Here is an 18,473-nt window from a genome sequence, read left to right on the forward strand (position 1 = left end):
TGTTCCAGCTTTACGGCTGAGCTTTTTGCTCTCCATCAGGCCGTTCAGTATGCCCGCCGCCACCGCCATTCATCGTATGTACTTTGCTCTGACTCGCTCAGTTTTCTTCAGAGCCTTGGAGCTCCCTATCCGGTCCATCCCTTGATTCAACGGATACAGCAGTCCCTCCATTCTTTCGCTAATAATGGTGGTTCTGTCAGCTTTCTGTGGGTTCCCGGACATGTAGGAGTGCCTGGGAATGAGGCTGCGGATGCTGCAGCCAAGGCTGCAGTCCTCCTGCCTCGGCCAGCCTCCCATTGTGTCCCGTCATCTGACGTTCGTGGGGATGTATGTAAGAGGCTTGTGTCGTCGTGGTGGGATACTTGGTCATCCCTCCAAGGAAACAAGCTCCGGGCAGTAAAACCGCTCCCAACTGCTTGGACAACATCCTCCCGACCATCTCGGCGCGAGGAGGTCCTTCTGACCAGGTTGCGGATTGGGCATTGCCAGTTTAGCCACCGCTACCTGCTCTCCGGTGATCCAGCCCCGCAGTGCCCTTGTGGTCAGGCATTAACAGTGCGCCATGTTTTATTGTCGTGTCCCCGTTTTAATCAATTTCGTGTTATCCTGTCCCTGCCATCTACTTTACCGAATGTTTTAGCTGATGACGCTCGAGCAGCTGCTCGTATTCTGCGTTTTATAACTTTAACTGGCTTGTCCAAAGACATTTAACCTTTTTACTTATTTTATCTGCATCTTTGTCAGGTACTTCTGGTGTCCTCCCATCCCCTTGAGTTTTAGCAGATTCCATTTGCTCTAACACCAGTGATTGGGCGCTAATGACCTCAGCAGTTGAGCGCCCTTAAACCCTACAAAAAAAAAAAAAAATCCCGGGGCATCGGGGCTCCTGGTAATGGCCATCCTGCCAGTTGGCCTTTGCTGCAGCTGGATGGTGCCTGTGGGGAGGGCCCCCGGTCAGAGTGGGTGGCATCAGGGCAGGTGGCACGCAATGACGCATAGTATATCATCTCTTGCTGATGGTCAAACACAAGCAGTCTCTATGTGTTCACATGCTCAATTCAACGCACAGATGTACGACCCCAAATCATTCCCCTCCTTGGCCACACCATGGGGGGAACGTCAGGCTAAGAATGGCAGCTGCTCTTATTCGCCCCAGTACCTTGTATGTTCGAGATCTGATGGGGAATCTTTCATGACGATGAAGCCTCAGTTTTTTGTTGAACATTTAGAGGACAAGTTTGGGGAGGTGAAAGACTTGTCCAAAATCAGATCTGGGTCAGTCTTGATCAAAACAGCATCCTCTGCACAGTCACGGGTGTCACTTGCTTGCGACAAGCTGGGGGATGTTTCTGTAACCATTACACCCCATAAGAGCTTAAATATGGTCCAGGGCATCATATTTCACAGGGACATTCTTTTGCAGTCTGACAATGAGCTGCACGCCAATTTAGAGCGGCGAGGTGTACATTTCGTTTGGCATGTCCACCGGGGTCCAAGGGATAATTAGGTTGCCATCAGTGCCTTCATCTTGGCCTTCGAGGGTGATACATTACCTGAGGAAGTCAAGGTGATGGTCTACCACTGTGATGTAAAGCCCTATATCCCTCCCCCATTGCGGTGCTATAAATGCTGGAAGTTTGGCCGTATGTCTTCCCGCTGTACTTCCAGTGTCACATGTCGAGATTGCGGACGCCCATCACATCCCAATACTCCACGTGCCCCACCTCCCATCTGTGTCAACTGCGGAGAGCACCATTCGCCTTGCTCGCCTGACTGCAGGATTCTCCAGAAAGAAAGGAAAATCCTGGAGTACAAGACCCTGGACCAACTGACCTACACTGAGGTTAAGAGGAAATTTGAACGCCTACATCCTGTACGTATGACATCATCTTACACTGCCGCTACAGTTCTAGCCCCGTCCGCTCCGCCGACCCCAGTCACCTCTCAGAGCCACAAGACGTCACCTGCCTCCTTGATGGTGGGGGCCACTTCCCTCCCTTTTGCTCCTGCACCACTTCGGTAGCAACACCCCCCCCCCCTCCATCTCTGATACCCCCCCCCCCCAATTATCAGGGATATCAGTCCCCACTTCTGTGCCAGAGGAGCGTAAGTCTTCTTTGGTTCCTCTCGCTAGGAAGGGGTCCCGTAGGTCACTCCCTTCCCAGGTTTCTGCTAGTGGGAAAGATGACGCCCGCCAGTGGCTGAAGAGCCCAAAAGCAGCTGGTCCTAGTGTTTCACGCTCACCCTCAATCCCGGGGACTGAATCAGTGAAGTCCTCCCAGCCAGGGAAACCCAAGGAGCAGCGAAAGAAATCCAAAAAGAAGATCCCCAAGGCCAAGGGAATTGTGATGGCGCCCATACCGCTACTACAAGCTCTGCTTATGTGGATGAAATGGAGATTCTGGCGTCCGCTGAGGACCTAGATCTCGCTGGACCCTCAGACACAATGGATATAGACTGCTCAGGCAATAAGTCGTTGGCAGCGGGCGACCGTGAGTAGTAAACTGCTTCATTGAATGCTCCAAGCCTTCCCAGTCTTGCGATGACGTCATCCTCCAGTGGAACTGCGGCAGGTTTTTCCTCCGCCTGGCTGAGCTACGGCAACTGTTAAGCTTCATACCTCCTTTCTGCATTGCTCTCCAGGAAACCTGGTTCCCGGCAATGCAGACCCCTGCCCTCTGCAGCTACACTCCTGGAAATTGAAATAAGAACACCGTGAATTCATTGTCCCAGGAAGGGGAAACTTTATTGACACATTCCTGGGGTCAGATACATCACATGATCACACTGACAGAACCACAGGCACATAGACACAGGCAACAGAGCATGCACAATGTCGGCACTAGTACAGTGTGTATCCACCTTTCGCAGCAATGCAGGCTGCTATTCTCCCATGGAGACGATCGTAGAGATGCTGGATGTAGTCCTGTGGAACGGCTTGCCATGCCATTTCCACCTGGCGCCTCAGTTGGACCAGCGTTCGTGCTGGACGTGCAGACCGCGTGAGACAACGCTTCATCCAGTCCCAAACATGCTCAATGGGAGACAGATCCGGAGATCTTGCTGGCCAGGGTAGTTGACTTACACCTTCTAGAGCACATTGGGTGGCACGGGATACATGCGGACGTGCATTGTCCTGTTGGAACAGCAAGTTCCCTTGCCGGTCTAGGAATGGTAGAACAATGGGTTCAATGACGGTTTGGATGTACCGTGCACTATTCAGTGTCCCCTCGACGATCACCAGTGGTGTACGGCCAGTGTAGGAGATCGCTCCCCACACCATGATGCCGGGTGTTGGCCCTGTGTGCCTCGGTCGTATGCAGTCCTGATTGTGGCGCTCACCTGCACGGCGCCAAACACGCATACGACCATAATTGGCACCAAGGCAGAAGCGACTCTCATCGCTGAAGACGACACGTCTCCATTCGTCCCTCCATTCACGCCTGTCGCGACACCACTGGAGTCGGGCTGCACGATGTTGGGGCGTGAGCGGAAGACGGCCTAATGGTGTGCGGGACCGTAGCCCAGCTTCATGGAGACGGTTGCGAATGGTCCTCGCCGATACCCCAGGAGCAACAGTGTCCCTAATTTGCTGGGAAGTGGCGGTGCGGTCCCCTACGGCACTGCGAAGGATCCTACGGCCTTGGCGTGCATCCGTGCGTTGCTGCGGTCCGGTCCCAGGTCGACGGGCACGTGCACCTTCCGCCGACCACTGGCGACAACATCGATGTACTGTGGAGACCTCACGCCCCACGTGTTGAGCAATTCGGCGGTACGTCCACCCGGCCTCCCGCATGCCCACTATACGCCCTCGCTCAAAGTCCGTCAACTGCACATACGGTTCACGTCCACGCTGTCGCGGCATGCTACCAGTGTTAAAGACTGCGATGGAGCTCCGTATGCCACGGCAAACTGGCTGACACTGACGGCGGCGGTGCACAAATGCTGCGCAGCTAGCGCCATTCGACGGCCAACACTGCGGTTCCTGGTGTGTCCGCTGTGCCGTGCGTGTGATCATTGCTTGTACAGCCCTCTCGCAGTGTCCGGAGCAAGTATGGTGGGTCTGACACACCGGTGTCAATGTGTTCTTTTTTCCATTTCCAGGAGTGTATAAGGGATATTATAGGAACCGTAGCGACTATAATTGAGTGTCAGGTGGAGTTTGCGTTTATGTCCTGAACTCAGCCTGTAGTAGTGATAATGTGCCCCTTCGAACCCCTCTTGAAGCTGTGTCTGTCAGAATAAGGGTGACACAGGAAATAACGGTCTGCAATGTATATCTTCCTCCAGATGGTGCAGTACCCCTGAATGTATTAGCTGCACTGATCGATCAACTCCCTAAACATTTACTAGTTTTGGGAGCTTTTAATGCCCATAACCCCTTGTGGGGTGGCACTGTGCTTACTGGCCGAGGCAGAGATGTCGAAACATTACTGTCTCGGTTCGACCGCTGTCTTCCTGTCACTGCCCCGGCATCAGACACATGGATGCCTGCCCACATGGGCTTTAAACAAGGTGGACTGGGAAACTTTCGCCTCTGCTGTCGCCATTGAATCTCCTCCAGACGGGAACATCGATGTGATGGTTGAGCAGGTGACTAAGACAATCCTTTCTGCGGCAGAAAACTCGATCCCTCACTCTTTAGGGTGCCTTCAGTGAAAGGCAGTCCTTTGATGGTCGCTGGAAGTCACTGAAGCAATTAAGGAGCATTGGCGAGCCCTACAGCAGCACCCTTCTCTGGAGCACCTCATAGCCTTTAAACGACTCTGTGCCCGTGTTCGCTAACTTATCAAGCGACAGAAGCAGGAGTGTTGGGAGAGAGAGACGTCTCATCCATTGGGTGCCATATGTCAGCTTCCCAAGTCTGGGCAAGGATCAAACGTGTTTTCGGGTACCAGATCCCAACAGGTGTTCCTGGTGTTAACATAAATGGCGTGTTATCTACCGATGCAATCGCGATTGCCGAGCACTTTGTTGAGCACTATGCTTGATCTTCTGCGTCAGAGAATTACTCCTTAGCCTCTTGCACTCTCCAACGGCGGCTGGAAGGGAAAGTCCTCTCGTTCACTACAAGGCACAGTGAATCCTGTAAAGCCCCATTTACAGAGTGGGAGCTTCTCAGTGCCCTTGCACATTGCCCCGACACCGCTCCTGGGCCAGATCGGATCCACAGTCAGATGATTAAACGTCTCTCATATGACTACATGCGACATCTCCTCATCATTTTCAACCATATCTGGTGTGATGGTGGGAGAACACAATCATTCCGGTGCTCAAACCAGATGGGGATGTGGCCCATCAGCCTTACCAACGTTCCTTGTAAGCTGCTGGAACATATGGTGTGTCTGTGGTTGAGTTGGTTCCTGGAGTCACGCGGCCTACTGGCACCATTTTAGGGCGGCTTCCGCCACGGTCGCTCTACCACTGATAATCTTGTGTCCCTCGAGTCTGCCATCTGAACAGTCTTTCCAAGACACCAACACCTGGTTGCTGTCTTTTTTGATGTACTAAAAACGTATGACATGACCTGGCGACATCATATCCTTGCCACATTATACGAGTGGAGTCTCCGAGGCCCGCTCTCAATTTTTATCTAAAATTTCCTGTCGCTTCATACTTTCCGTGTCCAAGTTGGTGCCTCCCATAGTTCCCCCCCCCCGATCCAGTAGAATGGGGTCCCTCAGGGCTCTGTGTTGAGTTTATCTCTATTTTTAGTGGCTAATAATAGTCTGGCAGGAGCTGTAGGGTTATCCATCTCACCTTCTCTGTATGCAGATGACTTCTGCATTTTGTACTGCTCCACCAGTACCGATGTTGCTGAACGGCACCTACAGGGAGCCATCCACAAGGCGCAGTCATGGGCTCTAGCCCATGGTTTCCAGTTTTTGGCCATAAAGTCGTGTGTTATGCGCATTGTACCGTTCATCCACAACCAGAACTTTACCTTAATGACAATCCTCTCTCAGCTGACACTTCCTCTCAATTCTTGAGATGTACCAAGGCCATGAAGCCTGAGGCCTGATGACTCGATGGCTGATGATCATGTCGGCTTCGTGTATGTCAATGGAGGACATGTTGAACAGCATTCCTTTCCCAGTGGCTGCAGTGTTTTCACTGCCGAGCTGGTGGCTATATCTCATGCTCTTGAGGACATCTGTTCATGCCCTGGGGAGTCATTTCTTCTGTGTACCGACTCCTTGAGCAGCCTACAAGCTATCGACCAGTGCTACCCTCATCATCCTTTGGTAGTGACCATCCAGGAGTCCATCTGTGCCCTGGAACAGTCCATTCATTCAGTAGTGTTTGTCCGGATCTGCCGGCCGCTGTGGTCGAGGGGTTCTAGGCGCTTCAGTCTGGAAATGCGCGACCGCTACGGTCGCAGGTTCGAATCCTGCCTCAGGCATGGCTGTGTGTGATGTCCTTAGGTTAGTTAGGTTTAAGTAGTTCTAAGTTCTAGGGGACTGATGACCTCAGAAGTTAAGTCCCATAGTGCTCAGAGCCATTTGAACCATTTGTCTGGATCCCAGGTCATGACGGAATCCCAAGGCAACAAACTTGCCGACAGGCTGGCCAAACAGGTTACGCGGAAACCGCTTATGGACATCGGTGTCTCTGCAATTGACCTGCGTTCAGTGCTATGCCGCAAGGTTTAGCGGCTTTGGGAGACGGAATGGCATAACCTCAGTACGCACAACAAACTGCGTGCCATTAAGGAGACTATGAATGTGTGGAAGACCTCCACGCAGGCCTCTCGCAAGGACTCTGTGGTTCTCTGTTGACTCCGCATTGGCCACACTTGGGTGACACATGGCTACCTCCTGCGCCGTGATGATCCACCTCAGTGTCGGTGTGGTACCCAACTGACAGTGGCCCATATCTTATTAAGCTGTCCTCTTTTGGCTGCCCTGTGACGGACTCTTCCGTTACTGGACTCGTTGGCATTATTGTTAGCTGACAATGCCTCATTGGCTAATTTAGTTTTTCGTTTTATACGTGATGGTGGGTTTGATCATTCTATATAAGTTTTTGTGCATGTCCTTTGTGTTCAGCACTCTAATACCTTTAGGCTGGATGTTTTATTCCTTTTTACTTTTGTGGTCGGCCAGCCATGGTCATCTGCTCACTCGTTTTTATCCTTTCCACCTGTTTCTTGCTTCTCTCTGTGGTTTTCTTTTCCTGTTTTGTCCATAGTAGTGTTGGTTGCCCATCTGTCATTCTTCTGGTTCTTCCATTTTCCTGTTATTGTGCTGTACGTCTCCTTTCTTTTCTTCTTTCCCTTGTGTAATTATTTTACAGGGAACAAGGGACCGATGACCCCGTGGTTTGGTCACTTCCCACCCTCCTTTAAACAAACAAACAAACAAACCAACCAACCAACCAAAGCAGCATTAAGATTTAGTTCCACCTGTTCAAAGGTATCACTCAGGGAAGACAGGGAAAGATCGTCAGCATAGATGAAACTTGGTATGTTTTTAGGCAAGGGTTTGATTGTTGGTATAAAAATTAAAAAACATGGAAGCCAAAATATTGCCTTGTGGTAACACATTCTATTTGACCCTCCATTGACAGTCCTGATTTTCAAATTCTACAAAAATTTTCTATTGTGACAGAGATCTTGAATAACTCTTGTAAGTTGGTAATCTTTAGTTATTCCATACATTTTGTACAGGAGCATTTGATGGTATTCAGTACTTCCTATAAACACATGTTAAAGATGACATACTAACCTGGCTTTTGGAATTATTAGTTTCTTCCGGGGGGAAGAAAGAGGGGGACAGATAGGGGAATGTTGAATAGGAAAGGAAGGTCACTTCATCTTCAAATATTAATATCCACACCCAGGACCATCATTACAAATATTTAAATTCTGTCCTTCAGAATACTGTTGAGAAATGCAACCTTAACATCAAATTGTTTTATGCAGCAATCATGTTGAATTACAACAACCAAAAGAGCTCTCATTGTTTCATACTTGCTACAAGACTAAATATGTAGATGTAATTTATTCCAAATTGTTGTATGTACTCTTGAGCCACCAACCAGAAATAGATTCTCATATGATTTATCAAAAATGCATCAGTGCTTACAATAAACATGTTTCCTGATTAATCACACAGATTGTGTTTCCAGAGAGCCTGTTTGTTTTCAAGTTTTTCAGTCCACTTCCATGATATCTCTTTTCCTATACATTTTATTACTATTTTTTAGATTTATTCTGAGCAGAAATATCTTTGGCCAGGAGCTACTTACGTGCATGATGCTTTGTTTGTTTTCCTTCCAAATACGTTTTTGAGCTACAGTATATTCTGATTGTACTGCCTTTTATTTATTTATTCCTTGATTTATAATGAAATAGCATAATCTCTGGTTGATGATAATTGTTTGTTCAAGTTTTCTCCATCGCAAGTGTGAATTTATCTTCATTCCTCACTTTAAAATTTCTCTGTTATTCAGTGCCTTACAAATGGTTGCTTAAATGTTTTCAGTGTCTACACCTTGGTTAACACAATCATGTTGACTAGTCTGTTCTAAATCAACTACTTCAAATCGTTTTTTGTAGCCCTATCTGCTTCATTTATATCTGAGCTAACAACTGTCTTTTTTGAAGTAAGCTTTTGCAGGGTAGTTGGAGTCTCACATAAAGCATATTCCAATTTAGAACTTTCAGAATTTCTATGACATTCACCCATGGCTCAAACAAACCAGTACCAAATCATGCTTAATCTTCATTACACACATTTAACATTACCTGTTAATCAAATTTTGTATGGGTCCCACACAATTGAGCAATGTTTTTGGATGGGTCGCATAGCTATCTTGCAAGAAAACTCCTTTGTAGACGGAATGCATTTTCCCAGTATCCTACTAATGAACTGGGGTGTACCACCACTTGCTCTACCTATAACTGAGGCCATACATTTCATTTCACCATTTCATATACCCCACAAATTATTGCACCTAGGTATTTGCTTGAGTTGACTTACTCCAGTTGTGACTCACAGAAGTGAATGTGAAATGCACAGCTTTACATTTCTGAACACTTAAAGAAAGTTGGTGATCTCTGCACCATTTATAGGTCTTATTAAGATCTGAATCAATATCTACTGCTTTTTACGTATAATACTTCATTATAGATAACTGCATCATCTGCAAAAATTCTGAGTTTACTATAAATATGATCTGGCTTGTCATTAATATACTATATGAACAGCAAGAGTCCCAACACACTTCTCTGGAGCATACCTGAAGTTACTTCTACAACTGTTCTTGACGTCCATTCAAGACAATGTGCTACATCCTCCCTTCTGAGAAATCCCAGTCCAGTTCATTTGATACAGTAATTACAGTTCAATAGAGGAATAATATTGGGACATAACTGCATGGAATAGAGCAAGGCGTGCTTTCTTTCCTTTGCTATTTGTCAAGGCCTCTACCAGGTTGACTGGCAGTGGATGGAAACCACGTCTTGGCAGTCTGTTGCTCTGTTTTACTTCATTTGCGCCTGTGGATCCATGCCAGTGCACCATCTCTCTGGAACTTTTAAAAATAACTCAGATCACTAGCAGTATTCAAATTTATGGGACAGGGGCAGGAAAACGGGTCTGTACATAGTATAGAAAATTGATACTAAGGGGCTGTACACTTAAATGTATTATTTTGATGTGTTATTCATGACTCATAATGTGGACATTACGTAATTTATCCCCTGTAATGTAGTCAGACTCTTGGGTCATAGTTTGCAATTATTGCATGCAATGGGTACCATCATCAATCGGCTTATTTAACAAAGAAAACTTGATTTGTATCACACTGAACTTGGCTAGGTTTCCTTACACTCCACGAGGTGCTTTCCATTTGAGGTTATGAAAAATATGTGAAAAGGAATCATTGTATTCTGTGTCCACCACTGGTAGCTGAGTGGTCAGCGCGACGGAATGTCATACCTAATGGCCTGAGTTCGATTCCCAGCTGGGTCAGAGATTTTCTCAACTCAGGGACTGGGTATTGTGTTGTCCTTATCATCTTCATTTCATCCCCATCGACACGCAAGTAGCTGAAGTGGCGTCAACTCGAATGTCTTGCACCAGGCGAACTGTCTACCCGAGGGGAGGCCCAAGCCACACGGCATTTCCATTTCCATTGTATTCTGTTGTGTGAACACTGTAGATTTTAAGCAGTTTTCCCAAATGCCATTAACAGTTATGTTCACATCATCTCAAAGCAACATCTAAAAGTGTTTATAATTATTCACCAGGTTTTCCATTTTTTTCTTACCAGTCAGCTTTTGCTTTTAATTCATCATAGTTGATTATTATGGTGTTATATAACATTGAATTATTGTTGCAAATGTTTGCAACTGTCACATTGTATTTCCACAAAAATTCAGTATTGTGTGGAGAGACCATGATCTGCTATCAAATGAGAATATGACTGACTGATTATAAGTAAAATATTTGTATGCATTAAAAATTACATGATTAAGCTACAATGACGAATTTTCAACAACACAAGAATTATGTAAAAGATTTCCCAAGGATCGCCAGTTTTCATGTTTCAAAAGAATATTAATGTACAATATTCGTAGCCCCAATGCTTTCTCAACTGTTTTCTAATAAGTCAGATTTTTTCAGCATTATTGTTAAAGTTTTGTACGTGGTTCTCAGATGGTAATATTTTGCCATTTACTTTATACAGTGATCACATACCAAGCCTGGTTACAAAATATTTTCAGCTCAAAAAAATAATATTATACAACTCTCCTTCTTCTTCCCCCCCCCCCCCCCTCCCCCACCCCCCACCCCCCCTGCGTCTCTGCACTCTTGGTACACATTGAAATCATCATATTCCAGTGCAGTAGCATGCCGTTAAAAGAACCAAACAGAAGTAATAAAGTGGAGTATATGTGACAATTTATTTTCTATATTTGAACGGGAACAACACTGAAATTGTCCTTACTAAATTGTGAGTAGTACATTAAAATACTGTAACCTTTTTTCTTTAGAAGAACACATGATCTCTGTTTATCTGAAAAATAAAAGAATGTGTTTTGTAGGTAAATGCTGAGCTGAAGACATTACTGGTTGCAGCTGTAGGGGAAGACATTGAAATGAGGGTCCACTTACTCACTGAAGACAAGCTACAACTAGCAAGGGCCTTACTGAATTCAGCACAGCGTTTGTCTACACACCAAGAGCAGACGGATTGGTTGGCAGGGCAGTGTGAAGTATGGCGCAGCAAGTTCCTGGCCAGTAGGTACGTGCTTCAAATGTTTATTTTGCTTATCATAAATCGCATAATATGCATATAAAGAAAGGTTTCAGTTGCTGATAAGTAGACGTTGTTACAGTTTTCTTAAAAAGAATATCCTTGAAACAATATATAGGTGTCAACTTTGTCTTTGTTACATAATGCGACCTACTTTGCGTTGGAATTAAGGCATCATCATCATCATCATCCTTTTTATTTTTGTAACACATTATTTTATTGGTTTTGTGGCAACCATAGACCCCCAGTAACCGTCACCTATGAAGTGTGGAGTAAACGATCTTAGGCTACTCATTGTTAGTTGGTTCGGTCTTGTGAACTTGGGTTACGATGTGCGTGTTGTGATTTTCTGTAGTGTTTTTTCTTGTGTTTTGTGTAATTACATGAGCCTTAATAAAAGTGCCTGATCATAATAGGTCTGTGCGCGGTCAGTCGCTATAGCCGAAAACCCACATTGGTGACCCCGAGTTGCGAAAATACATTGCATTCGCTCGCTGTGTACCACTGGTTTCGTGCCGATAGACAATGTCGCAACCCCCAGTTTTTCCGACAGTGCAGGACGCTGTGACTGCGGAATGGACATTCGACTGTGAAGCACAGCGCTTTACCCTGTGTGCTACTAATACACCGTGAATGTTTGTATCTCCGGTGTTTGCTTCGACCGGCCAGATGACCCTAACCTTCTACGGCGGACACCTTCTACGGCATTCTACACTCAACATAATGCTACTCCAGCACAAGATCCCGGAAAACCCTTGACCGAGTTTCTTCTGCACAACATGGTCCACGCGGCTGTCCAGTTTTGGGGTCCACACGCATAGCTGCCCCCTCCTCAGAGTGGTCCACTGTCTAATGTGTCCCCTTCCATGCTGGTCGAAGGGACACTCGTGTCAGCCGTGCTGGACAATGTATACGGCTACCCGACCTTCCACCCCATGCACACCTTGGCTGACGCACCTGCTGAGGTTCCACCCTGTCACTCAGTGCTCAATCACTATTTTGCACCTCTGCTCGAGATTTCGTCTGCATTGGCTGTTGATCCTTCCACGCCTGCCGCGCCGTGCTCGTTCTGTGGCCGTACAGATTTCCTGCCTACAAGGACTGGATATCACGTCTCGCACTTGTTTTGTGTGTTTAGTGAACCACCTACATGACAGCCCTGATCTCTTCAGTGATTGTTGCTGGAACCATCCAAGAGCAACAAATATGCCTTTGCCCGTGTGTTACTCATCGAACGCCTTTCTCGTCCGCCAGCCGATACAATTCACAACATTATTTATGACGAGACTTTAGGCAACAGAACCCCCTCACAGCTGTGGCGACACTTGCGTGTGCAGGTCAGTACTGAGATCTTGCCAAACTTATCACTCTGGGCATTGTGGTTGGTGAAGCTGCCGCAAGAGCTACAATTACATTTTCTCCCACATACCACAGCGTCACTCAAGGATAAACTACGGCTGGCAGACCAGGCACATGCTATTATTTGGCACCGCTACCTCCCTCCGCGCAGCACAGTGCCTGATACTGCCAAGGTTGGTAATCCTGTGAATATACTTACACCGTTGGGCAGTAGCGGCTGGGCGCGTGCGTATCACATACAGGACATGGAACAGCAGCCATCTAGAGGCCAACACCGGGAATCGCGAGCGGCCAGGCACCAGCATCTCCCCACCCCAACTGGGCTAGCGCCTGCCCGCCCCGACTTCCCCTCGCCTGTCGCTTCGGCTGGTGGGACGAGTACAGCTGACTCACACATATTCTAGTTCCACTCCACTTACAGTGACACTGCTCGCAATTGCCGCCTGCCCTGTGCATTCCCAAACGCTGCACGCGGGCTGCAGTAGGTGCCACTCCTCGCGGGTACGTGCAAGGGCGTCCAGAGACATTGCATTCTGTCAATCCCCCACCTCATGAGGACGTCTATTCGCCTTGGATTTATGTTCGCACTGGTATTTTCTTGTCTATACCGGAGTAGACGTTAGTGTCATACCTCTCACATTTGTGATTTCCCTAAATCACTCCAGGCAAATGCCGGGATGGTTCCTCTGAAAGGGCACGGCCGACTTCCTTCCCCATCCTTCCCTATTCCGATGAGACCGATGACCACGCTGTCTGGTCTCCTTCCCCAAACCAACCAACCTCTCACATTTACCGTAAAGGACACAACACCAGCTGTGTGGCAACCATCAGCTGTCAATAACCGTCACCTACAAAGTGTGGAGTAAACGTCTTTGAGGACTCGTTGTTCTTTGGTTCGGTCTTGTTGACTTAGGTTACAATGTGCGTGTTGTGATTTTCTATAGTGTTTTTCTTGTGTTTTGTGTAGTTACACGAGTCTTAATAAAAGTGCCCGATTGTAATAGGTTGACGTTTTCTGTGCATGGTCAGTCGCTATAGCCAGAAAACCCACAGTTTTGTTTCAGTCCAGCCCCATATTCCTTTGTATGTTCAGTAGTAATTGCAGTGATTCAAATAATATTAAATTAATTTTGCAAGTTATGTAATATTCCAATAGGTTCTTTTGCATGCTTCTAGGGTAAAACAGATGACCTGTCTTTCCATCTCTCACATATGACTCATCTTTATACCTAGATCCCAGCATTAGTAAGCCATGAGTGTTCACCTCAGTTAAGCAGAATGACCTTTTATTTATTTTCCACATAAAAGATCAGGCTGTTTTCTCTGTGCTCAAAAGGTTATGCATTGTTGTTACGGTCATGAATATGAAGACTGATTTGATGCAGCTGTCCCTTCTAGTCTGTCCTGCGCGAGCGTCATCACCTGTGAATAATTACTGCAATCTAAATTTGTTTGAACCTGCTTACTGTAGTCATATCCGAAAGAACAGACACCATATCCATATAAGTATGTAGTTCTGGCAATACCGGCCATGACCTCCTCCTTCTGTGCCGATGCACACTTATTACCCGAACTCTTACGGGACTTGGTAAGAATGTCTTCCACGAGTAATGAGTGTGTTGGGTAGGGACACTACGAATGTAGTGTGTGGACATGTAACGTGGGAATGTGGGTCTCGCGGGAGGTGTGCGCAAATAGTCCCTGCAGTCGCACTATCCTCTGTCCCTCGGTGGCTCGGATGGATAGAGCATCTGCCATGTAAGCAGGAGATCCCGGGTTCGAGTCCCGGTCGGGGCACACATTTTCACATGTCCCCGTTGATATACATCAACGCCCGTCAGCAGGTGAAGGTATTAATATATTATTCTAATTACTATGAGTTTAGTTTACCATTAAGAAGTAATAAACAGCACAGGAAGTTATAAGTCCTTGGGTGTGCATATTGATGAATACTTAAGTAGTAGAAAACCATATAGTAGATTTTCTAAATGATGAATCTACAGTGCTTTTGTAGGAAGAACAAACAAGGAATATAAAAATAACAGTTGATCTAGAGGAAATAGTTCCCCAACTGAAACAAAGAACTGAACAAGTAGCAGAACTCAAAAAACACAGTTCAACGTAAGTGGAACCAATATTAACGTAACTACAGATAAAACTTTGGGTTGATCTAAATCTTTATTTTGCAGATCAAATAATAAAGACAAGAGAAGTCAAGTTTAAAGAAATGGAATTCTCTCCACAAAGAATAAACGTATTACAGCTTGATATTTGTCACAGGGTAACCACCAGTGTCCACTGTATGCTTTCACTATGTTGCTGGTGGTTCCTACACAGTCCCCCCACCCTTTGTGCTCCCATCTTGCCTGCCCTAGAGCGCTTCTGTGAGAATGATGTCTTCTCCTTTGTGATGAACCTCTGTGTGGGGCTTACTGTGCTCCTTCCTGGGGCTGTCACCTCTTCTTGAGTTTCTTCAGCTTGTTCCCATTGTGTGTTATCTTCAGGCGGCAACATGTGTGCAGGTGTAACTTTCTCAATGGAGATAGTTTGTCACTTTGCATCATGGTCTATTTGAAGTGTATGTTTGTCTTTTGCCAAAACTTTAAATGGTCCAGTATATGCTGGCTAAAGCGGCGATTGTAAGGCACCTTTTAGCAACCAGACCTATAGGCAATTTCTTAGCCCCGTATTCACAAATGGTATATTTGTGTTGGGAATCTGATGTCAGGTGTAGCTTCGCCATGTGGTTACGCACCTGCTGCAATACGTAAGGCATGTCACCTACGGTCTCATCCTGTGGTTCTGTGAAGAACTCTGCTGGTAATCTTAGGGTCTCTCCATAAACCAGTTCAGCGATGGAGGTGCATAGTTCTGGCTTACATGTGGCTCTGAGGCCTAGCAGCACTAATGGCAACACCGAAGTCCAGCAGTCTTTCGGTATACGGTATCAAGGCTGCCTTTAGTATCAACTGTGCTGTTGCTCGCTGGGTGATACGCGATAGTACAATTCAAATTCTTCGTAGCATGGCCAGTTCTAGAAACAAAATCAATTCAAATTGTCACACTTGATTGGTTGTCACATGCAGTGGACACGTGAAACGCACAATCCATGACAACAAAAGTACTCTCAAAAGAAAGGTCAGCATTGATTGTGGAAGTAGTAATCTTTATTTCTCTTGCAAATAAATTTCAATCACTTCGTGATCATTATCAGTGCTAGTATTAAAGCCCTTTGGACTCATACAAACAGTAAAACCTCATCAATGAAGAGTACTTGTCAGGCTAAAGGTACAAATGCAGCTGGGCAATTCCGCACTGTCCAGTTGCATTTGTACCTTCAGCCTGATAAGTACTTTTCATTGATATGTGCAGATATTGCAGTTTTACTGCTTGCATTTGAGTCCACAAGGCTTTAATACTAGCACTGATGATGGTCAAGGTGCGTTTACACTGCGATTTGTATCGGCACATGTATGAGATACATGATATACGACTTTGCGACATGTATCGCGACTTGTATGAGTTGACAAGTATCAACCTCATACATGTATGAGCGTGCGTTTACACTGGTTGATATGTATCACTGTGCGATAGCTTCCGACGACGATTTGGAAGTTTTCACATTTTTATGTGCTGATACACTTGCTCTTTTGGAAGATGATAGGAAGAAAAGGCGGAGGAAGCGTAGATGGTGGCACAGAGAGTTTCTCGCGAATTAACGCCATATTTTAGAAATTATGTTAGGATGAGTATGGAGGATTTCCGCGGTTTGTTATCACTTGTGGCTCTTCTTGTGTCCAAAACCAACACAAACTTTCGGGAAGCGATTCCACCAGAGGATCAGTTGGCAGTAACACTCCGTTTTTTAGCCACTGGGGATTCCTCGTAAAACGAAGATTTCATGACAAAACATTTGCATTGTCGCGCGATTGCTCATGCCGACGTCTCACACACGATTGTCGGCATCCGTTGTCAACATTATCACGCGAGGCCACCGGAATAACAGCAAAACATTGATATACGTGCCAGATGCATGAAAAAATTATTTAATGTATGACATACTCTGATATATATAAAACTTTTACCTTCACTTCTTGGGATAAAACTTGCGCAATGGCCTCGCAAACACGAAGAATAATGTTGCATATGGCACTTTTTGATATTTTATGCAGATACATTAACGTCGAAACGACAGTCGGCACCTTCAAAACTCAAACAGCCGCCAAAGAGCCTGGTACTACGCATGCGCTAATCGTCGAAATAAGCGGCGGTCGACAAGACGACAGGAAATGATAGTACTGCGCATGCGCGAGTTCTTCAAATGTCGCTCATACATGTCGCGTATATGGCCAAAAAGCGATATACAAAATGTATACGCGACATGTATGAGCTCGAGGGTCCGCATACAAGTTCCGTGAATTTTTGTATGAGGTGATGTATCGCGACATGTCAAATTGACATGTCGCTCATACATGTCGCGATACATGTATCCCAGTGTAAACGTACCTTCACGAAGTGATTGAAATCAGTTTGCAACGTAAATACAGATTTCTACTTCAATGACCAATGGTGACCCTCCTTTTGTTATTAACACTGATGTGGGAGTTGTGATGCACACAACTCCTGATGGAATCTGACAGTGGTGATACTTACACCCATCTTGTACAACAATCTTCTGTCATCTGTAAGTATTCGTACCCTTCGGAAGATGATAATGGGCCCAAAATACCAAAGTGCACTTGTGAGAATTTCTTTGTAATTGGCAGAAACTCTCTGATACTTTTGTGTACATATCATCCAGTCTTACTACTTTGGCATGGCATACATACATTTACCCAACTGCGGCAATAATTTTTTATGCCTGGCCATATGAAATGCACTATCATAAGCTTTATCTGATACGTGAATGACTCAACCAGTGAATATTGCCAAAAAAACCTCCCATAGCTCCATCAGAAGGGAAGGCCTAGGTCTAGCCTCTGTTACGTTACACTATATTTTAACATTTTTACCTCCTAATTTCATCACGTCTTGCTGATAATCTTGTCACTGTGTCTTGTGTGTTTGTGGTGCTGCCAATTGTTCGTTACCAGTAGCCTGTGAAATTTTCTCAACCCTTGACAGGAAATCCACAATTGCGTTTTCAGCTCCTTTTCTGTCTCTAACATCTGTTGTGAACTATTTGTTGTGAACTGATTAATATATTCCAGTTGCCAAAACTGGCACAGAGAACAGTCATCTCTCAATTTAATGAATGCATCTTATGGTCAGTGTACACAGTAAATGCTCTTGCCTCCACATACTGGCAGAAGTACCTGATCGCTAGAGGTGCCTGCAGTACCATGTGAGCTATTAGTACGGCTTTTTGTAAGTTTGTTTTTATATTTTGAAATGTGGTGTCCATGCCCGCATTCCATTGTAATAGACATTGCTATTCACATGTTTTCATGCAGGAACATCTGTTATCGTTGCCCTTACCTCCACTGCTTTTGGCAGATGCTGTCGATTGAAATTGACACCCATAAGTCTTCAAAGTTGCTTGTTAAGTGTCTGGTCGATTGCTACCTTATCTCTGAGCAGTATATTCCTTCTGCTGAATCTTCATTACCAAAAAATGTCACTTACTGTATTTATATTTCACACTTTGCATCGTTGACTACTGTGCCATACTTGATACATTCAAACACATAAGACAGTTGCTTCTCATGCAGTTCTTCTGATGTCAGTGACACCAATATGTTATCAAGATAGGCAAAACAAACTCTTTGTGCTTCATCTGTGAATCATTCCCAGTTTGTGCTGTATTTTTCTACCCAAAAGGCATTCAGACATACTCGAATAAACCAAGT

General features: G+C 45.6%; 1 protein-coding gene across 2 annotated transcripts in view; it reads left to right on the top strand.

Moving 5' to 3' along the window:
* LOC126457898 (golgin-45) overlaps window positions 1–18,473 on the top strand; it is a 62,569-nt gene that overhangs the window by 14,462 nt on the left and 29,634 nt on the right. For both annotated transcript variants that reach the window (XM_050094569.1, XM_050094570.1), the window contains exon 3: window positions 11,054–11,253. In XM_050094569.1, coding sequence (XP_049950526.1) covers window positions 11,054–11,253 — 200 coding nt within the window. The remainder of the gene's footprint in view (window positions 1–11,053; window positions 11,254–18,473) is intronic.

This window comes from Schistocerca serialis, chromosome 2 (genome assembly GCF_023864345.2).
Source record: "Schistocerca serialis cubense isolate TAMUIC-IGC-003099 chromosome 2, iqSchSeri2.2, whole genome shotgun sequence".
In the NCBI taxonomy this organism is placed as follows: Eukaryota; Metazoa; Arthropoda; class Insecta; order Orthoptera; family Acrididae; genus Schistocerca; species Schistocerca serialis.